This window comes from Dreissena polymorpha, chromosome 4 (assembly GCF_020536995.1).
Source record: "Dreissena polymorpha isolate Duluth1 chromosome 4, UMN_Dpol_1.0, whole genome shotgun sequence".
In the NCBI taxonomy this organism is placed as follows: Eukaryota; Metazoa; Mollusca; class Bivalvia; order Myida; family Dreissenidae; genus Dreissena; species Dreissena polymorpha.
The window spans coordinates 9,191,605-9,215,887 of NC_068358.1; the positions used below are offsets into that span (position 1 = coordinate 9,191,605).

Below are 24,283 nucleotides of genomic sequence, written 5' to 3' on the forward strand. Positions count from 1 at the left end.
ATCACATACTAATTAATGAATGAGGAATTATAAACATACACATGTAGATCCGATCATTGAGACCCTCAGTTTATTTCCAATTGCGGGAAAGGTCACGGTATGGGACGGAATACGAATCTGTTTAACACAGCATGTTGTTATTGTGATATGATTATGTTGATTGTCTTTTAGTTTGTTCCCAGGTTTGGTAACTTTGCTTTCTTACTTTGATCCCACAGTTATATGTTAACATTTCTAAGATCTCTCTGGATGATATTTTCACCAGAATGGCTGATCGTCTGAGCAACTGCCAAGATGAATGTATAAAGCCAGTTATCTCTGAGCTATACTGCCACATCAAATGTCGTCAGAGCTACCTAAGACTAAATTGAGCGTTATTTTATGTCTACTGATCATATCAACCTGGCCATTACAACATCAATCATGTGCTCTTTTATCGGCCTTATATTGGACCATCTTCGGGCAAAGGGTGAATGTTGCACATCTAATTCTGAGGACAAAGCTACCGTGTCAAGAGCTACCTGCCCAAATCAAGCTTATAGTTAGACCAGCGTTATCATAAAATATGTTCATGCATCCTGAAAATAATACGGCCACGTTGCTTGACACACAAACTGCCCGGAATATAGCCACAGTCCGTATATTTACTACTATTATTATTTTCTGTGCAATGGTTCAGACCTAGACAGTTCTTATATCTGGGCCGCTTTTTACACGATTGTTTAGTGTGGCGTTGGTGCCTATTGATGCCTGTTTGCTTCATACATGTTACGCAAAGAACAATCACTGAACGTGCTACAGTCGGACCTTGCCTCACTACATTTCAGAGTGTGCAAATATAGTTTTATAAGAATAACTTGCAATATGGTGTAATGAGAGTGTTTCGCTCTTGCCGCAGACATGTACGTACACGAAACGAAAACGTTCAACGACAGCTTTCTTCGTAAGGACCCTTTCAATTTTACCCCGTTTTCTGCTCAGGTGGCAGAGCAAATGTCTGCAAGGTTCGACCTAGATTACGAAATCATCGAACGTAGTGTGTTTTGACCAGGTGATAAAGAAGCAGTGTTGAATGGTAGCCATTATTTATGTGTCCGCACTGGTATTCTGATGGTGGAAGAATTAATGAATCAACTTCAGTAGCAAGCTATTAAGACTTATAATGACAAAACTACATATCCGGTCTTGGAGCAGATGAAAATCAACGTACTGAAAGCACTGGTAGGGCGATTTTGCTCAAATTGTGTGGTCGTAAAAATACTATACACCGTGATGCCAACCAATCACCTTTGTTGACTTAAACAGATGGAATTAAGGAAGGGTGACAGGCTGTCAACATAATATATGATTTAGCATTTGGGGTAAAAAGTAAATGCTGCTTTTTAAAACAAGCCATTGTCGTGCGTGCCAATTCATAACTGCGAAACGTTTTGTGAATACAATTTTGATTATTATCATATGAAATGGTGACCTAGGTTTTAACTCTGACTAGTGTTATAGTGTGATCTGAGATTTTCGTAAAGAGAAAACGTTGTCATAAGGTTTCTATATATCATGTCATATATATTCAATTAATTTTTTTTGCTGGATTTTAAGTCACACCGAAAACAGTGTAGGTAATATTAAAATTTTAATCTAGCGACTAATATGGGAACAACAATAAATGTTGATAATGTTCTACTGTTAGGACGGACATAAACGAGATTGTTTTGATTAATTGGTAAACATTAACGCAAATTAATTAGACTGCTGAAAGTGACAACCACAACATGTATTTCGTGTGTAAGGAAAAAAGTTTCAAAACTGGCATGAAAAGCACGGGCGATTGTAATATAAAACTTTGTAGCACAGAGATTATTGAGATGTATACTTTGCCAGTAAAAATGTAGCGCGTGGTAATTTAATTGTGTCGCCCATATCGCGAACGCAGTTGATTTCTTAAAACGAAAGAACATACAATGCGCTGTATCGGTTCAGTATATAAATATTACATGGCTGACAGGGTGACAGTAAATTTGTCAACTTGAGGAAATACTGTCAACCGAGGCGAAGCCAAGGTTGACAGTATTTTTCCGAAAGTTGACAAATTTACTGTCACCCGTCAGACATGTAATATTTATTTTATTATACCGAATAAAACTATTCAAACATGAACAATTTATATGAACCATGAACACTTTTAATATTCAATAATTGAATTTAATTTCAGCAATGAGCCACCATTAATATGTTGAGTGGTTCAGATTTCGGGCAATGCAAAATGAACTTCGCTTATTCGGCACCGACCTAGTAATCAATTTATCCCATCAATTTTCTTAGTCGTCAATTATTTCTTTGAAAATATATTACAGAACCAGCTTTCATCACTTGATTACGCAATTTATGACGTACTTGTGTGACGTCATTTCGGTGACGCAAACATTTTGGGACAACAATATGGAGTGGTGGTTTTTTACAGTAAAATATTTGTTTAAAAGCATTGAACGAATCCAAAACGTATTTCGGATTGGGTGTTTTGTCATGCATAACACCTTAAGAACAGACACTGGAAGTGTTAATCGTTGTAACTTTATTAATATTAGCATTGGATTAAAGTTGCCTTTGAGGTTAAATAATGGCATTAATCTATTATACCGCACAGTTTCAGCTGCAATCGATATTTAAATTATCCAAATACAACGGACACGCAAACTGCGTTACTGCGCATGCGCGAATGGGACAGTCTTAATTTTCGAACATTCCGCACGTTATTGCTAAGGCAGCGGGATACAGTATTTTTTTGTCAGTAATTTTTTTCCCGCTGGTGGCACGTGATTGCTCTTATGGCAGCGGGATACAGTATATTTGGACCGTAAATTTATTCCCGCTGGGTCTGACAGTTCTTCTATGTCACGATGGCCTATGGAGTTTAGCAATGTAAATAAAAGTGAGGTATAATAATATTGAACTGATATTTCGTCGCTGTATACACCTTTCCATGAGCATGCGGTGTACTCGGGTGCTAATGGCACAGTGAAAAGACGTTGCATGATGGAACGCCGCTAATCCGAGTTATTTGTTTGCGAATGCAGAATATGGCTGCAAAAGTGGTTAAATGCAGTAACAGACTACATCTTTCGATATACGTTATTATGTTACCTATGGTGCGAATTGCAGAAGGCAATCGCCCCAAATCTATAAACTATTAAAACATGCACTTTGTCAATTAACGCCGTCCATGAGCAGTATGAGGGTTTTCACGAGTATTGTTTTTTTATACAGACTGGTTCTGTTTAAAAGATAAAAAGATCTGTATAATAGTGGATATTTATTGAGTGTGACAGTCAAGTAGCAGATCATTCGAGATCCTTCGTGTTTGAATTGTATAAGAGTTGTCATTTGACATTCTCTAATGAGCCCCGAAAGCAAAAACTAATTCGATATCATGGAGGATCTGTTTAAAATAACAGCGCTAGGTTACATATAACTATGAAAATAAATATTCTGAACCGGAATTTCCAGGGGGTGGATCCGTACCCGCGAATCTGAAGTTGGATCCCATATCATCGGATATTTCGTGTACCCGTTGCAGCCTACTGCTTCCCATATCGTGCATTGACCCTTTACGACGGAGTTAATTGTATGATTGTGCAAGTGTACTCGACGTTGTCCTTAATTTGTCTGCGGACAGGCATTGCATCACAGTAAGTCTTAGTCAAATGGACATGCACCTTGTGGAAAACCTGACATGAAATGAATAACTTTGGGACTGCATTAAATCTATGTGAACGAATACATTTAAAAATATATTAGCAATGTAAAATTAGCCTGATTGCATTTTTATGATTTGTGTGCGTTTTTGCTATAATGCAATATGCAATTAGTTGTTAGCCCGAAATTAGCTAATTAGGATAATCTCAATTAGCCTGTCACTAGAAAGGTGGTTTGCTCAGTGAATTGCCTAGCTAAAATATGACATTGGTTTCAAAGTCTTCCCGACATCTACTCGATATGAAGTCGATTGAAATTGAGCCTACGTTCAACAAATGCTTAGCATAGGGTTCGGTCGATTTCACATTCTTTTCCAATTTGCATTTGGGTTTTGAGTCCCGCTCACTGTAGTATTTTTCCTCCGAATATGAAAAAGTTTTAATTTACTAGTCAGTTGTCAATAGATATAACATGCGTAGTTTATCTAAATGTATAAATATTCGTAAAACTTGCATGCACATATTGTAATAGAATTAATTACGTCAAAATGTGTGACATTTAAGTTTATACCCTCGCTACTACTGTCCAAGGTAAATTCAAGGTCGTCAATGTATCAAATGACCTTGTACTTGTCCTTTCCGAAACACTCACTATTTAAAAAGACCTCTCAAAACTGAGTCCTTCCCGAAAAATTAAACCATAAGAGGTAAAACATTTTATTTTATTACAAAAGGCAATCCTTTTTCAACATGGCCGTCAACGGAAATTTTGGGTTTTGGTATTTTGATGCTAATGGGACTGTGACGAACACGCACCTCATTGCATTATCCTGTATAGGGAATAATTTACCCACATCATGTGAAACAATCTCCCAACCCCATTTTGCAGGCCTAGTCCTGCACTAGATAACCATGCAAATAGATGTAGAGCTGATATCTCATAATGATTTCATGTGGTTAGATTCTTGACAATTATAGTGAAATTATTGCGTCAGTACCACAACACGGTTTTATCCGATGTGCATTGCGTTATTCAGCACGATCGCGATTCCAGCAGCCTGTATGTACAATTTCTAGGGATTTCTTTACATCCTAAATAAACAAACCACGTGACGACGCTTTATTATTTAATGATTTAAGATTTTGATGTTAGTTTTTTTTATATTTAAAATAGTAAATTTGAAATTGTAAATAAATGCTTTCCTGTAGTCCGTTTAGTAAAAACAGCACTGAAAAAATGTATGAAAGGTGTAACACAACGTTATCAAGATAAAATCATTAGCAATTATTCATTAGAGAAGTAACCGCTAGGGTGTCTCTGTTTCTAACTTCATGCCTGAGTTTTCTAGCTCGTTCTGAAGCCAGAAGGTTCGCACTCGCCCTTTTCCCTGAAAGTTATATGAAATACTTATTAACGAATGATAGTATGTTTATAAATGTACGGAAGTGCAGAACATTCTTCTCGGAAATGAAAGTTTGGTCAATAGCTGATTAAGGCATTCAATCTTTTGTTCGTTCTTTCTCTCCTTTGTTCATTCATAAATTAGTTCATTTATATAAATATATATTAACAAAATATTGGCAGAATAATATTCTTCAATACAAGAAATTAGAAACGATATTATGCAGCTAATTCGATTATTTTGTAATGAGTGTACAAATATTTGAAGGTAATCAAATCTTAACAATGTTTTCCTATCCTTTGCTTAGTAACAATTGTAATCGTGCTGATGCGCAATTCATAACTGGACTAATAAATTGACGACCTCGTTATTTAATTGTAAATTTCGTTTGTTAGTGAATAAATAACCGTAAACAGAAAAGTATTTTTCATTTCACAGCTCGCCTATAACGCCCTCACATGGGTAAAACATTTCAAACAGAATGCGATGAGATAAACAAACTAGATTACCAAACGCCCTTATTACCTTGACCTCGATTATTCCCCGCTCTTCTATGGTGAAAGTGGCAAATGGCAAAAGAAGTTCCATAGTGGCTTCACTGATATGTATTTTCATTGCTGTAAACACACTTCGGGAGTTTTAAAATAAGCCTCTAAAGAAAACTGATTGATTTAATTATATGGGAAGCTACAATAAACTATAACTGGACTTGACCCATCAATTAATTACGATCAGCTGATGTATATTTTCATTGTTAAAAAACGTTTTGGTAATTAATGCCACCTTGCTTGACCTTTTGCATTTATATTCTTACATATCAGTCAATATCATTTTTCAAAAAAGAAGAGTTAAACATCAACGTATATCTAACACGATGTATGAAGTACTTACGGCGCGATGTTAATATTTCTTATGTGGACAAAACACAATAAATTAATGGTGTTCATGTGTATAATGAATTCAACCCCTGGATGCTATCAATGGAACATGGTATCTGAGGTGCAAACGTAACACAAATATGCCGTATGTTAGAAACGTTGCTCGAGGCAGTGATTGAATTGATGCATTACGAAATAAAAAAAATACCCAAGGCTCGCGCAATAAACTTATTTTAAGCACAATATGATAGAAAAAGCGAATACATGATAATAGATTATTAAAGTCAGGTGTAAAAAGTCCTGGTTTTGAGTTATATCGTTTAAAAACTGTTTAGTGTCATATATACTAGTATTCACATAAGTATTATTACACGCATTTTGAAACTGGCCTGAAAGTTAAGTCACACAAGTGGAGGGAAAATTGCGTTATGTTTTGGAGCTATGATTGTATGACACAAACAATTCGGGACTACATATAACTTCTAAGAGACATAAAGAAGGTGATGTGCTAGAAATGTTATCGCGCTGATTAAATCGATCAGGCAATATCGATTATTTGTAACAATCTCCGAAAAAAGCCGAAATGTGAATATCGATGTTAAATTTAAAATTCAATTAAGGAAATCAATCTTTAAACCCGACCTTTTCCGTTGGACTCCATACGACTGGCGGTGTTCACGGTGTCCCCAAACAGACAGTACCTAGGCATCTTCCGTCCAACCACGCCTGCGCAGACAGGACCTGAGCGAGAGGTAAAACATCATTAAAGAGCTTGATCATTTGTTGTAATATTGAAGGTAAGAAGATCTTTCATTTTCCATATTGAGCAAAGATAGACGTTAAACAAATATGTTTAAAAAAAATTGTATTGTCTAAAACGCTTTCTTTATACATATGTACCAGCAACAAATTTTAAAAGCATACATGTTTGTTTAACACACGGTCACTGATGTAAAAGTTTTATACAAATGACACAAACAATAGTATTTTCTACATGGCATCATCTAGTCTTAAATGTTCATGGGTTTGGTTTGTTTATAAGACAAGTGTAAACCGCTAATAGACAACCTGTTAAGCTCCGGTAATAAACAATGAGCCGTCCATGCAATGTTGAACGCATAAATTTAAGCGGAAATATTTGACTTTTCACGTTCATAACACTGAACTAAAATACAAACCAGAGTGTAATCCAATACGCGCCCGTAGCGGTTCTTCCGGTTTATGACGAATCACGAACTGTCGCACACTGTGGACTATTTCAAGGGACATCCGAGCAATCTGTCGAACATGCTCATTCCCGTTGCGTTCAGGGAGTCCGGATACCACCATGTAAGCGTCGCCGATTGTTTCAACCTGTCAGTGAAGCGCGTTTTTGTTAAATGCAGTCAGTAATGTCTACCATTACGTATATCAATTTTAATATATATCGGTATATTTTGACCTTACCTTGTATACGTCGTAGTTTTCAATAATGGCATCGAAACATGTGTATAGGTCATTAAGCAAATCAACGACCTGAATAAAACAAAATCAATAACATCATCCGCAGCACTGAAATCAAATTGTAGAAATACAAGCAGTGCCTGTGTGTATGTAACCAAGTATTGTTTCTGTTCGTATTAACAGTTGTGCGCTTTAGCACATTGGTATATAGAGTTTGTAGTTTTTTGTTCGTGGACATATACATAGACGGTACGCAATTTGTTTGCTCATTTCAAAATACCAGATAAAACGACCTTACAAATAAGCCATATCATCATTTCTAGCAGTACAAAAACACACATTAGTATCAACTGAACCGTCTAAAAATCGCTACAATCGCATATAAGGTTGTTGCATATTTCAAACGACGTTTAACGCATGACAGCACGAGTATTCTCTCTTAACTGAGTACACTCGTTTTTACTCCTTATGTTTGCTCGTTATTCTTCCAAACGACACCAAAATAAGCGGAATTACGTTTAATAATGATTAAATGACGCAGTTATTTTTTGTTGTTTTTTACTTTTAGTACTAAGTCTGCAAGTTAAGCTTTTGTTTGTATAATATGTCTAATTTTAATAATATATTCCCATTTTCGCCTGTTATCTCATCGATGCCGGCCGACCAGTTTCCTCCTGGCTTCTCGGTTTTGGGCGAGTATCTCCAGCTTCCCCCTTATCTTGCCAATATGCTTGGAATCTTTATTCGGGATCTCGGCGACAACTGTTTCTAAACCGCCATGTTTTCCTGTTTCCAACGGGAGTTAAGGTGAGAGATTTTCTCGTGTATTGGATTAAGCCTACCAAGTGTGTTATTAATCCATCTCCTACGTCTCTGAATGTTCTCTTATTCAACGACTTTTTTGTTCTTCTCTATAATTCTTCGTTGATGATATTGTCTGGTCAGCGGATCATGAAGATCTTTTTCGGGAAGATGTTGATGAAAACCTGGATTTTTTTATGGTGGTGACGTATGATCTCCAGGTATCTGCTTCATAGAATAGTATTGCCTACACGATGGTTTTGGTGAGCCTGATATTGGTGATGATGCATATCGCGCTGCATCCTCTGATGTTCTTCAACGGAAGGTTTGTTCTTGCTATAACGATGCGGATTCTGACGTTTCTATGTTTATGGTCGATCTTATTTTTCGTTGACAGGTTTGGTTACTCTCCAGTGTTCTCGTGTATACTTTTGAGGTGGTAAACATTTCCACAGATGAGGTGGTTAACACTTCCACAGATGACCTGATTATTTGTTGCGCACAGGTCGGCGAATCCCACCCCGTTTAAATTCATCTTGCCAAGCACTTGCTAAGCTTTAAGCTAAATGAGCTTATCATATCCTAGGATTTTACTGCTGATATTGGCGACTATGTCGTCCATTACAATAATGATGATCTTTTTTGTCTGTCTTGCATGACATGATGTTTGACATTCTTTCCTAAAAGTTGTCCTTCACCGTCCTCGTCACTGACGTTCGTCTTGGAGTAACACTACATTTTGTCCACGCTGATATTGTATGTCTTTTTATGAAAAGAGGATGACATTATTCATGGTCCGTGCGTTTCTCACTAGCTCTCTCTGTCTCTCTGTCATTTCTGATGCATTAAATTTTCAGTTTCCAATAATCCAGTAATAACGTTAAACGTCAGCAAGTAAACAAGCAATTGCAGAAAATAGTGTGGTATCGAACTGGAAAGATACTGCATTAATTTGAACGTAAAATTTTAAACGCGTGTACCATTGTAACAATAGCAAATGGGTATGCTAGTGAATGATGTCATAAAGTAGACTATATATTTTTTGCAGGCTACTACTGGCGCGCGCGTCAAGCGCAAAGATGAGATCGATTGTGGGAGAGATATTTCTAGTTGGCGCAGAACAGATTTAAGGACTGTATTACGAAAAGCTTTCTTATCTTAACTTAAAGAGGATTCGTTCTAAACCCGAATTGTGTAATCTTATGCAATAGCTTATACTTATTCCGAGTTGAGATGTGAAAAGGACATGTTATAATCTCTGCATTACGACATTCTTTCTTTCATTTAGGAAATGAAATCATTATAGATAAGGAGTAAGGCAATCATATGATGTTTTTATTTTATATAATATGCATATGAAATAACTCAAAAGGGGATGATTAATTATGCCCATCATTTCATGATCTACTATTGAAAAAGTGATTGTATTAAAAAATGCTTCGTGTTTTAAAACAGATAAACAGATAACGTTCATCTTCTAAAAGTGACGTATTTTTTATACTAATTCCCAAATTATTCATTGCGACATAGCTTTAAGATATAACAAGGCTTTCTAAATGATAAGCTATATTTTAAGCTTGCAGTAAATTGAAACAACGGAACTATTATAAATTATAAGTATTTCAGCAACTACAATAAAAGCAACAATTTTTCGTGTGAATTTCGAAATGTATGAAGAGCTTTAGAGCTTGGCGCTGCATCATGTAAGATATCTAAGTGAGACACAGCAATCCAGCCTGATCTCATAAATACTTGCAAAACAATAAAACGATTGCGGTCATCTCTCTTACCCAAATTCTGACCTTCATTTATATCAAATAATGTTTGAAAACCGCTTATTTATCCGATTGAATAATTGCTAACATTTGATATACTTATTTCATATATTTCCTTCAACAAAATGGCTTCCCATTTTATATCACTGAAAAACATGTTGTTATCACACCTTTCTCTTGACACGGTTTACTTTTTTTTTTTTACTAATATATGTTTTTGCTTTTCCCCCAAAAGTCAAATTAAAAAATTTATATCATTATTCATGAAATGTAGTTATTTCCTTGCATATATATTTTTTCATTCACCGCTTAATTAAAGAGACACCAGTGTATGGAAGGCAATTCTTGTCGTATTCAATAGGCCATAATATAACATGAGTTTGACGAACAGTAAAACAAGATCAGAATTGAATTCTTCATGTAGCTGCATTGCAGTTTAGTCGCAGGATTGTTGACATAACCTTTTGTTTTTTTCTTAAACAAATACACAAATCGTATAAATTACACTGTTTTATTTTGTTCAGTATATGTTTTATATGCGTTCGCTTTTATAAAACGCGTCTTGTACAAAACTCAAAGTGGGATAATATGTAATGCAGAACGAATAACTTCCTCGATCCTGTAAAAATCATTTAAATATGTTGATAATATAATTTACAATAAACGCACTAACAATAATATATAAAATATCGCAGTTTTAGACACATGTATTCATTAAATAACCTTATATATACATGCACCTCTTTTGTCAGGAGCGTAAACTTTATGTTTAAGTATATCTGAAACAGCCTTTTGTTATTTAAGCGACATGAGTAAGTAATACCTGTCATAAATATCGATCTAAGCTTTATCATATGGATCACCTGGAATGGCGTACTGTCTGCGGAGATGGTAGTAAAGCCGACGATATCACTGAAGTAGATGGTAACACACTCGAAGGCTTCCGGGTTTACAGAATGTCCCATTCGCAGTTGATCCGCCACGCTTCTGCAAATGAAAGGGACGCTCATATAAGGACACGATGTCATTGTTCATGTAGCTATAAATTTGTATTTTTAATTAAATACGCAATTTCAAAAGATATACATCCATACATTTCATATACGTGTGAACATATATATTTTTGCGGTCACGTTACACGGTCAATGATATAAGCTTATTTAGGTTTTTATATTTCTTATGATAATACTATTGGTATCTGAATATTGTAAAAATACACATTCTTTTCAACAACCGTGTTATTTTATTTAGAAACGAACGTCATTAACAACGAGGTTTTATAATATTTAAGGCACAGAGTAATTTAGTTGGCGTAAAGGAGTTTTCAAAGGCTAAACACAGTTTAAATCAAAATCTGTCGATTTATATGCTAAATTTATGAAACACGTCATCTATAAATATTCCACAGTCCTCATACTGGCATGACCTAATACAACACCTCTTTTGAGTGTTTCTCTCCTTCAGGATGGCCAGTGTTTTCTCAACGACAAAACATCTTATGTAACTTGCTTTCTCTTTTTAACATCAATACTAAACTTTGCAATAATATGAGCGACGTAGAGCAATTATGTCCCTTATCCTTACAGACCACCTCCTCAAATCCTAAATCAAAGTTCAGGTGACTTCACCTTGGCAGGACCTTATAAAGCAGCTCCTCTGAACGTTTCTTCTCCTCTAGGAACGCCTGTGTCTTCTCCTCGACCATGCTCTCCAGGTTATTGGCGTATTGCTCCATGCGTTGTAGCAGCACGTCCAGAACGTTCTTAGAATCGCCGTTGTTTCTATGATAAATTACACATTGGGCGCTTATCATAAATATCTATACAAATAATCTTCTGTTGGCCTTATATTGTTTCGTTTCGAATAGATGGCAAAAAAATGCGTATTTATTTAATACTGCTTGATAATTATGCCGATGTTTTAAGTAAACTAAGAAAAATGTAATATCAATTTAATACTTATAATGATAACTAAATCTAAATATAATTGTTATCTATCTGACTATATATTATTTGTTACTTGCATAGAAAGTCGTTCGTATGGATTTTGGTCTTGATACTCGACTATTTTATTCATGCTCCTTCAAGTTTTCAATATTGTTGATTAGCCGCAAATATGCTGTCTGTTTTTTTTATATTCAGCCTAATAATTGTTTTCTGTTATTGATGTTGTTTTTTAAACTTAACTTAGGAATTATATTTGTAAGTTGTGCTCGATTATGCAAATTTATATTGTATACTCTATATACCACTGGCCTCGACTAGTTGTTTGTAACGGTTATGATGCCGGATAAAATAAACTCGTAGTTTCGTTGATTGGAACTCAAAAGCTATAGCTCGTTGTTCATTCTACCTAATATTAACAACATGCTTTATTTGTTTTTACTAAACCTATATTATCCAAAGTTACACGAAATTTAATTAATTTTTACATTACCTTATGGCTATTTAGTCATTTAGGTATCTTTGCTTATGTTTTACCTAATGGGTAACTCTCTCGCTGATTACCGAATGGCCGTGTGGTTATTTAATTCAAATTAATATTGTTGTAGTAAATAATTATTTTGCACGTTTAGTGTAACACATGAATTTGTATAACTATTTCTTTTTCGGGTTCTCGCGTGCTTTATTCTCAAGCTGCATTATTCGACCGCTTGTCTTCGAAATGAATCTCATATTAATTGACGTTTTACGCTTTATTTTTTTTTTTTTTTAGTATTGCCTACACGATGGTTTTGGTGAGCCTGATATTGGTGATGATGCATATCGCGCTGCATCCTCTGATGTTCTTCAACGGAAGGTTTGTTCTTGCTATAACGATGCGGATTCTGACGTTTCTATGTTTATGGTCGATCTTATTTTTCGTTGACAGGTTTGGTTACTCTCCAGTGTTCTCGTGTATACTTTTGAGGTGGTAAACACTTCCACAGATGAGGTGGTTAACACTTCCACAGATGACCTGATTATTTGTTGCGCACAGGTCGGCGAATCCCACCCCGTTTAAATTCATCTTGCCAAGCACTTGCTAAGCTTTAAGCTAAATGAGCTTATCATATCCTAGGATTTTACTGCTGATATTGGCGACTATGTCGTCCATTACAATAATGATGATCTTTTTTGTCTGTCTTGCATGACATGATGTTTGACATTCTTTCCTAAAAGTTGTCCTTCACCGTCCTCGTCACTGACGTTCGTCTTGGAGTAACACTACATTTTGTCCACGCTGATATTGTATGTCTTTTTATGAAAAGAGGATGACATTATTCATGGTCCGTGCGTTTCTCACTAGCTCTCTCTGTCTCTCTGTCATTTCTGATGCATTAAATTTTCAGTTTCCAATAATCCAGTAATAACGTTAAACGTCAGCAAGTAAACAAGCAATTGCAGAAAATAGTGTGGTATCGAACTGGAAAGATACTGCATTAATTTGAACGTAAAATTTTAAACGCGTGTACCATTGTAAACAATAGCAAATGGGTATGCTAGTGAATGATGTCATAAAGTAGACTATATATTTTTTGCAGGCTACTACTGGCGCGCGCGTCAAGCGCAAAGATGAGATCGATTGTGGGAGAGATATTTCTAGTTGGCGCAGAAAAGATTTAAGGACTGTATTACGAAAAGCTTTCTTATCTTAACTTAAAGAGGATTCGTTCTAAACCCGAATTGTGTAATCTTATGCAATAGCTTATACTTATTCCGAGTTGAGATGTGAAAAGGACATGTTATAATCTCTGCATTACGACATTCTTTCTTTCATTTAGGAAATGAAATCATTATAGATAAGGAGTAAGGCAATCATATGATGTTTTTATTTTATATAATATGCATATGAAATAACTCAAAAGGGGATGATTAATTATGCCCATCATTTCATGATCTACTATTGAAAAAGTGATTGTATTAAAAAATGCTTCGTGTTTTAAAACAGATAAACAGATAACGTTCATCTTCTAAAAGTGACGTATTTTTTATACTAATTCCCAAATTATTCATTGCGACATAGCTTTAAGATATAACAAGGCTTTCTAAATGATAAGCTATATTTTAAGCTTGCAGTAAATTGAAACAACGGAACTATTATAAATTATAAGTATTTCAGCAACTACAATAAAAGCAACAATTTTTCGTGTGAATTTCGAAATGTATGAAGAGCTTTAGAGCTTGGCGCTGCATCATGTAAGATATCTAAGTGAGACACAGCAATCCAGCCTGATCTCATAAATACTTGCAAAACAATAAAACGATTGCGGGTATCTCTCTTACCCAAATTCTGACCTTCATTTATATCAAATAATGTTTGAAAACCGCTTATTTATCCGATTGAATAATTGCTAACATTTGATATACTTATTTCATATATTTCCTTCAACAAAATGGCTTCCCATTTTATATCACTGAAAAACATGTTGTTATCACACCTTTCTCTTGACACGGTTTACTTTTTTTTTTTTACTAATATATGTTTTTGCTTTTCCCCCAAAAGTCAAATTAAAAAATTTATATCATTATTCATGAAATGTAGTTATTTCCTTGCATATATATTTTTTCATTCACCGCTTAATTAAAGAGACACCAGTGTATGGAAGGCAATTCTTGTCGTATTCAATAGGCCATAATATAACATGAGTTTGACGAACAGTAAAACAAGATCAGAATTGAATTCTTCATGTAGCTGCATTGCAGTTTAGTCGCAGGATTGTTGACATAACCTTTTGTTTTTTTCTTAAACAAATACACAAATCGTATAAATTACACTGTTTTATTTTGTTCAGTATATGTTTTATATGCGTTCGCTTTTATAAAACGCGTCTTGTACAAAACTCAAAGTGGGATAATATGTAATGCAGAACGAATAACTTCCTCGATCCTGTAAAAATCATTTAAATATGTTGATAATATAATTTACAATAAACGCACTAACAATAATATATAAAATATCGCAGTTTTAGACACATGTATTCATTAAATAACCTTATATATACATGCACCTCTTTTGTCAGGAGCGTAAACTTTATGTTTAAGTATATCTGAAACAGCCTTTTGTTATTTAAGCGACATGAGTAAGTAATACCTGTCATAAATATCGATCTAAGCTTTATCATATGGATCACCTGGAATGGCGTACTGTCTGCGGAGATGGTAGTAAAGCCGACGATATCACTGAAGTAGATGGTAACACACTCGAAGGCTTCCGGGTTTACAGAATGTCCCATTCGCAGTTGATCCGCCACGCTTCTGCAAATGAAAGGGACGCTCATATAAGGACACGATGTCATTGTTCATGTAGCTATAAATTTGTATTTTTAATTAAATACGCAATTTCAAAAGATATACATCCATACATTTCATATACGTGTGAACATATATATTTTTGCGGTCACGTTACACGGTCAATGATATAAGCTTATTTAGGTTTTTATATTTCTTATGATAATACTATTGGTATCTGAATATTGTAAAAATACACATTCTTTTCAACAACCGTGTTATTTTATTTAGAAACGAACGTCATTAACAACGAGGTTTTATAATATTTAAGGCACAGAGTAATTTAGTTGGCGTAAAGGAGTTTTCAAAGGCTAAACACAGTTTAAATCAAAATCCGTCGATTTATATGCTAAATTTATGAAACACGTCATCTATAAATATTCCACAGTCCTCATACTGGCATGACCTAATACAACACCTCTTTTGAGTGTTTCTCTCCTTCAGGATGGCCAGTGTTTTCTCAACGACAAAACATCTTATGTAACTTGCTTTCTCTTTTTAACATCAATACTAAACTTTGCAATAATATGAGCGACGTAGAGCAATTATGTCCCTTATCCTTACAGACCACCTCCTCAAATCCTAAATCAAAGTTCAGGTGACTTCACCTTGGCAGGACCTTATAAAGCAGCTCCTCTGAACGTTTCTTCTCCTCTAGGAACGCCTGTGTCTTCTCCTCGACCATGCTCTCCAGGTTATTGGCGTATTGCTCCATGCGTTGTAGCAGCACGTCCAGAACGTTCTTAGAATCGCCGTTGTTTCTATGATAAATTACACATTGGGCGCTTATCATAAATATCTATACAAATAATCTTCTGTTGGCCTTATATTGTTTCGTTTCGAATAGATGGCAAAAAAATGCGTATTTATTTAATACTGCTTGATAATTATGCCGATGTTTTAAGTAAACTAAGAAAAATGTAATATCAATTTAATACTTATAATGATAACTAAATCTAAATATAATTGTTATCTATCTGACTATATATTATTTGTTACTTGCATAGAAAGTCGTTCGTATGGATTTTGGTCTTGATACTCGACTATTTTATTCATGCTCCTTCAAGTTTTCAATATTGTTGATTAGCCGCAAATATGCTGTCTGTTTTTTTATATTCAGCCTAATAATTGTTTTCTGTTATTGATGTTGTTTTTTAAACTTAACTTAGGAATTATATTTGTAAGTTGTGCTCGATTATGCAAATTTATATTGTATACTCTATATACCACTGGCCTCGACTAGTTGTTTGTAACGGTTATGATGCCGGATAAAATAAACTCGTAGTTTCGTTGATTGGAACTCAAAAGCTATAGCTCGTTGTTCATTCTACCTAATATTAACAACATGCTTTATTTGTTTTTACTAAACCTATATTATCCAAAGTTACACGAAATTTAATTAATTTTTACATTACCTTATGGCTATTTAGTCATTTAGGTATCTTTGCTTATGTTTTACCTAATGGGTAACTCTCTCGCTGATTACCGAATGGCCGTGTGGTTATTTAATTCAAATTAATATTGTTGTAGTAAATAATTATTTTGCACGTTTAGTGTAACACATGAATTTGTATAACTATTTCTTTTTCGGGTTCTCGCGTGCTTTATTCTCAAGCTGCATTATTCGACCGCTTGTCTTCGAAATGAATCTCATATTAATTGACGTTTTACGCTTTATTTTTTTTTTTTTTTTACTTTTTCAGCGGATATTGAGCAAAATTTACCATATTACAAGGCTTGCACTTGCACGTGCAGATAATCCGAAAAAAAGTTTATTATATCGCAAGTAATTTGTGTGATTTTGACATTTTATGCTTCACGGAAACTCATCAAATTGATGTTGTTTCCGATAATGTTTAAAAATTAGGTGTGTAATTGAGTTAGAAGTTAAAATACAGTTAGAATACAGGGCACCTCTTCGCTTTACTGTGGTGCTTGTATTGTCCCCCAAACTCTCATGTATCGTTTTGGAATTACCTTGAAAAGTATATTGATAAAGCCTTGGATAGGAATGTAATAATGCTTGGTGATATAAAAGAAGGCCAAAATCTGTACCTGTCTTAAATAGTTATTGACCATATTTAATATAAGCAACGTTATAACAGAAGCAACCAGAGCCACTGCCGATACTGCCTCTTTAATTGATCCCATAATAGTCTCTGATAATTCAATGGTACTGAATAGTTACGAAATTTCAATTGACACTTCTATTAGTGATAACCACGCCACAGCTGAACATATAAAAGTCCCAACAGTCTTAAGTAAACCGATGCAGAAACATGTCTGGCTGTACAACCGATGTAGTTTTCAACGTCTTAACCATTTAATTAACATCGAAAATGGGAATTTCATTACACTCCCGAGTGTAGATAATGCTACTGTTTCAAGTACGGAGAAACTCATAGACTTGATGAAACTGTGTATTCCATTTAAATTAGTTACAGTACGCTCTAATGACAAACCTTGGTACGACTCTATGATACGTACTTTTGCGCGTAATCGCGACAGACTTAAAAAACAACCATCTGCTAACAACTGGGCGAAAATCGAATACGTTGTAACAGAGTAAGCAATATGATTAAACGTGCACAAAAAGAAACAATACTTGAAAATGATAAAACGTCTCATTAACTCTCATTCACATTCGTATGTAATACCGCCCCTTAAATCGGTCGATTCTCAAGGAAACGTAACTTCATATTCTTCTGATGAAACAAAAGCAACGGGCTTTAATAATTATTTTGTTTCCATTTCCAATTAAGACACATCTCCGGAAGTTCTTCCTGTACCTACTCACTTTCAATTTGTCATTTTACAAAATGTTTATATCACTTAAACTGAAATAAGGGACATACTCAACTAACATATATTATGTTGGTGAATACTTAATTTGTCATCTAGTTTCTGCTGCGTACATGCGAGTCTATTGCACAAACGTTATGTTTATTATTTAATAAATCATTACATAATGGAAAAATGCAATTGTGATGCCCTATTAAACAAGAGCACCGCCTTGCGGGTGCAGACCGCTCATCTATTTTTCTTTTTAAAAGTGAAGGGACCTATCTCAATTTCAATCACAAAGGAGGGAAGGGTGGAGTGGAGAGGGTGTATAGTGTGGGGTTGTGGTCAGTTATTAATTATCTTCCAAAAAGGCGGGATAGTTGGACGGTATTTCAAAAATAAAATAATAAAAATAAATATTTTTGTTTTTTAACAATGTTTTTAAAAAATTGGAGGGGGGTGGGGGTGGGGAGGGGTATAGTGTTAGGGTGTGGTGGTCATTTATTAGATGATCTTTTAAAAAAAATGAGGGGGGATTCGGGGGACGTGGGGGATGGTTTAGGTGGAGTCTATAGTGGTATGTCAGGTAAGAATTGTTTTGTCAAAGTATCAATCAAATCTAATGAAAAATAAAGAAGTTATGGCAATTTAAGCAAAATTGTATAATTTGACCTTGAAAGTCAAGGTCTTTCAAAGGTCAAGGTAAAATTAAACTTGCCAGGTACAGTACCATCATGATAGCATGAAAGTATTTGAAGTTTGAAAGCAATAGCCTTGATACTTCAGAAGTAAAGTGGATCAAAACACACAATTTTACCATATATTCAAAGTTACTTAGTCAAAAAAGGACCATAATTCCGTAAAAATGACAACCAGAGTTATGGAACTTGTCCTTTACTGTCCCCTTATGATAGTTTGCGAGTGTTCGAATGATGCTTTAGGGGTAAAGTGTACCAAAACACAAAACTAAACAAAATTTTAAATTTTCTAAGGGCCTATAATTCCGTCAAAATGCCAGTCAGAGTTACATAACTTTGCCTGCACAGTCCCCTTATGATAGTTAGTAAGTGTTGCAAGTATGAAAGCAATAGCTTTGATACTTTAGGAATAAAGTGGACCTTATCGCAAAACTAAACCAAATTTTCAATTTTCTAAGTATAAAAAGGGCACATTATTCTGTCAAAATGCCAGTCAGAGTTACTTAACTTTGCCTGCACAGTCCCCTTATGATAGTTAGTAAGTGTTGCAAGTATGAAAGAATAGCTTTGATACTTAAGGAATAAAATGGACCTTAACACAAAACATAACCAAAATTTTCAATTTTCTAAGTTTAAAAAGGGCGCATAATTCTGTCAAAATGCACGCCAGAGTTATCTTACTTTGCCTGCCCAGTCCCCTCATGATAGGAAGTAAGTGTACCAAGTTTGAATGCAAAAGCATTGATACTTTATGAGAAAAGTGGACCTAAACGCAAAACATAACCGGGCGCCGACGCAGACGCCGACGCAGACGCAGACGCCGACACCGACGCCAAGGTGATGACAATAGCTCATTTTTTTCTCAAAAAATAGATGAGCTAAAAAGAGTGACCCAAACATACCTCCAAACTATCACCAAACTTCTATTTGAAGCTGTTTAGGGAAACTAATGGAACGTGAAGTAGATGACCGAGTTTGGCATCAAGGTCTTGTATTAAAACTAAAACTTAATGGCGTAAGTGGAAATATACTACAATTGATTGTAAGTTACTTGTCCTTCTGTACCCAAAAAGTATTCGTCGGTTCAGCAAAGTCTCAGTTATTAGAAGTAAATAGCTTTGTCGCTCAGGGCTCAATATAAGGACTGTTGTTTTTCTTGATTTTCTGTTAATGAAGTTGTTGAAAGTAGTACACGTATGTTTGCTGACGAAACTTCTTTATCATGTACTACATCTAAATCAGTTAATCTCGAGGGTATTTTGAAACATGGCATCTGCCTGAGTAACATGTGGGCCCAGCGATGGCTTGTCAATTTTAATCCCCAGAAAACTGAAGCAATTGAATTAACAACACAAAATAATATTTCCTTTCCTCAAAAAATGTTTAGTAAGTTACCCGTAACTTTTGTTGATAATCACAAACATCTTCGCCTTACTTAAAGCAGCGATTGGAAATGGAACAAACGCAAATAATATTTTGTCATCCGCTTCGAAAACCCTCCGAGTTATGCGTAAAGTTAAGAACAAACTCTAAAATGCCTCAATCAAATATACTTCACACACATGCGATCATTATTAGAATACGCATTGTACGGGATGGTTGTTCTTTGTACGACAATTAATTATTAGAGAAAATCCAAAATGAAGCCTAACTAGACCCGTCCCGATTATAAATCTTTATTATTAAGTTTAATGGCCAAGTCTTGACAAACGAAGACGTTATCTCAAAGAAATTAACATATATAATATGCATAACGACCAATGTCCAAATTACCTTACTGACCTTCTTTCACAAAAAGTTCATAAACAGTCATCTCGAAATCATAGAAAAGTCTGTATTATTTTATCAATAAGATTTTTTTTTATTCACGCTCGTGTGTACCATCTGCTATTAATCTATGGAATTCCTTACACATCGATATAAGAAACATTGACACCATTTCAAAATATAAATCTTCACTGAAATAATTATTTAATGTATGCGCCGGTAAACCCTTAGTACGTTTATACCGTAGATAGAAACTCATCATTTTACATGCCTGTTTAAGAAAAACTTGCAGCAACTGAAACTTTAGACCTTTTTAATAATCATTAAGCATGTACTAACTTACTTACATGCATACATGAGTTTGAACATGTTGAGTATTACTTTTTTCGTTGTCCTACTTAGCGTTTGCATCGAAAAGCTCTTTTTACTGTGCTACGATCATTTCATCCCCTTTTATTGTGAAATGTTTTTTTATGGTCAGACCTCATGAAATAATGAAAACAAGACATTCATTGTTTACGAAGTTCAACGATATATAAATAAATACGACACACCGAATTATAACTTAGTAACAATAATCTTATGTTTGACATAACTTATAACTTTCATTATTTTATAATTAAAACTATTATTTACATTATTATTATTATTATTATTATTATTATTATTATTATTATTATTATTATTATTATTATTATTTTTTTATTTATTTTTTTTTTTTATTTTTATTTATTATTATTATTATTATTATCATCATCATCATCATCATCATCATTATTACTATACGTATAATAGTAGTATCAATATTATTATTATTATTAGAAGTAGTAGTATTATTAGTTGCAGCAGCAGCAGCAGTAGCAGCAGCAGTTGCAATAGAAGTAGTAGTAGCAGTAGCAGTAGAAGTAGTAGTTTTATCATTTTAATGATATAAACTTGAATCAACATATCCCGAATGAAATCATTTTATTTATTCCGTTTTGCGTTCTCTAATGTGCCCGGCGTAAATTACATAATTTAATTGATTCGCCTCTTACAATAATACTAAGTTTAAACTTACCCAAGATAAACCCCCGATAATGTTGTAGAACTTTAGGTCTAACCCTTTTTCCAATGTATGTATGGACCAAATGTATAAATTTGTATAAATGTCATGCCTTTGAAAATAAAATATGTTTCAAGTATCATAATTATAGCGCGAGAGTTATTATGGTTGTGTATTTTGGAAGCGCTATTAAATCTAAAAATAAATAACTTGTTTTCCAGAAATAGAACAGCGATGAATGCGTTTTCAAACAAAGTTACATAAAGAAAATGACTAACGTGGAAAGATAAAGCTAAGTAGATATGGGCTGATCTTACAATTATTAAGTATGTGAATATGTATTAACATCGCCGCGTACCTCGTCATTCTAATGTTCTTCAGAATTTTCCTCACATTCTGAAACGTTGGTCTGTCCGACGGGAGTTCCTCCCAACACTGCTTAGCGAGTTTCACTACTTCCGGTATATGCTCGTGCTCGTTCAATATCGGCCGGCAAGGCTTGATGCCGCAATTCTTAATCTTATCCAGGGTGTCTGTGAATGAAAACACAGGGCGGAGTTTATGAGTAGGGCATTTTCGTGTTGGGGTTATGTACATTATATAGTAACTGTAGAGTTATGAACGTTTAACTTTCAAGGCTGAACCTTGCATCGTCGCGGCAGAGGTATGAACATTGTATATTCGCGGCGAACAACTTGTCGTTGTTGGGTCGCGGCGTAGTAAGAACGATTGTACATTCGCGGCGCAGTTATGATCGCTGCAATTTTGCGCCGGTCTTGAGTTGCAATGTCGCGACGAAGTTACGAACATTGTATAGTCGCTGCGGTGTTAGTAGGATGGCTTATTCACGACTGGCTGATAGACATTGCATTATTGCCACATTAAAATTAAACAATGCACCTTCGCGGCAAAGACATGAAAATTGAACAGTCTTTGCGGGGTTAGGAAATTGCACAGTCTTCGCCTACTTATGAAAACTGTATTAACGCAGCTGACAGTTTAAATACGAGATTTTAGCCATAGGGTTGAACTCGCACGTACCGCTAATTGATATGTACCAAGATTCCTCGGTGAATGGCTCGGCTCGCGTGCACATCTCGTACAGAATGACGGCGAAACTGTACACGTCTCCCGCCTGTGAGCGCTGACGGCTCGCTGGGTACAGGCGGAGATGTTCGGGCGCCATCCATAGCAGTTCAAATGACATCATGTCTGCGTGGAGCAAAGAAACTAATTACAGTTGATGAGTGTTGCGTGCGTCATATGTACGTCACACATTTAACCGTATATGTATATCTCAATAAGCCTGAGTAAGCAAGTTTCACAAGTTTCACGTATCCAGCTTTAATGACGGCTTTACATACTACGACTACTACTAACTACTCAACTACTACTAACTACTACTTACTACTAATACTACTACTCCTACTACTACTACTACTCTCCATTCTACGACTACTACTCTAGCACTACTACTACTCTACTAACTGACGACTACTACTACACTACTACTACTACTAACGACTACTACTACTACTACTACAGTACTAACTAACTACTACTACTAACTACTACTACTACTCTACTTACTATTACTACTACTACTAGTTAGTAACTACTAACTACTATACCTACTACAACAACAACAACAACAACAACTACTACCTACGAGTTTCTACTTACTACTACTACTACGACTACTACTACTACGACTAACTACTACTACTACTACTCGACTAACTATTACTACTAACTACTACTACTACTACTACGACTACGTACTACAACTACTACTACTACTACTAACTACTACTACTACTACTAGTACTACTACTACTACTACTACTACTACTACTACTACAACTACTACCACTACTTCTACTGCTACTTCTACTGCTACTGCTACTGCTACTAGTACTAATAATACCACTTATTATCTGCCGCATACGTTGACAAAAAAATTCCCTCACCACGTTCAAGTCGCTTATTCCTTATTTCAGCTTCATTCAAGCAATTGAGCCCAAAGCCGGTAATCTTGAGCACGAAGCGTCCATCTATCAAACACCGCGAGTCGGTCAACTGACCATGGACACCAATAATGCTAGCGTGCAGGTACGTCATACCCTAAACATAAAATATTGACATTTACATCCACTTTTGACGCTGACATAGCGCATGTACCTCTTGTTGATGTACGTCATACCCTATAGATGCACCATTAAAAATTACATAACTCATATACCAAGCGTATTGTAATTATCAGTATTGCTATACCCATTGAATACTCAATTTTCACTCAAAAAGAGCATGTACCTAGCGTTGAGTTATGTCATACCCTATGAATATAAACTTACCATATACATAGCTCATGTACCTATATAGCGTGGAGATAAGTCATACCTTAAACATACAACATTGACACTGACGCTCATGTTGCTAGCTTAATGGAATGATCATTAATGTTTACCCCTATAATACCACATAGGTTATAATCAGCTAAATATATTATGATATTATAATTAAAAAATTGTCGTTGTTACCATGACCTGAAGATAGGTTATCGATTAGACATTCATGTTTTGCTGTATACAACTAACTGGTATCTTAAATTTGATAGCAAATATTCAAAGACATCTGATATTATTTTCTGTGTTGTTACATACATTGTAACAAGACCAGTGAATTCTGATAGGTTTCACTTTTACTAGAAGTGCTCTTGAACTCATTGTG

The 24,283-nt window shown here is 35.0% G+C and overlaps 2 protein-coding genes across 2 annotated transcripts in view; both read right to left on the reverse strand.

Annotated features, from left to right (window-relative positions):
• Positions 1-4,996: 4,996 nt before the first annotated feature.
• On the reverse strand, positions 4,997-23,668 carry LOC127877110 (atrial natriuretic peptide receptor 1-like). Its single transcript, XM_052422763.1, has 10 exons — positions 23,524-23,668; positions 22,595-22,765; positions 21,912-22,086; positions 15,868-16,020; positions 10,853-10,976; positions 7,417-7,485; positions 7,149-7,323; positions 6,613-6,711; positions 5,618-5,709; positions 4,997-5,077 (listed from the first exon to the last, which is right to left on the reverse strand). The coding sequence occupies exons 2-10, from the start codon at positions 22,761-22,763 to the stop codon at positions 4,997-4,999; spliced, it is 1,137 nt and encodes a 378-aa protein (XP_052278723.1). The 5' UTR covers positions 22,764-22,765; positions 23,524-23,668.
• Positions 23,471-24,283, reverse strand: part of LOC127877111 (atrial natriuretic peptide receptor 1-like) — a 35,062-nt gene continuing 34,249 nt past the window's right edge. The window contains exon 12 of the mRNA XM_052422764.1: positions 23,471-23,677. Coding sequence (XP_052278724.1) covers positions 23,471-23,677 — 207 coding nt within the window. The remainder of the gene's footprint in view (positions 23,678-24,283) is intronic.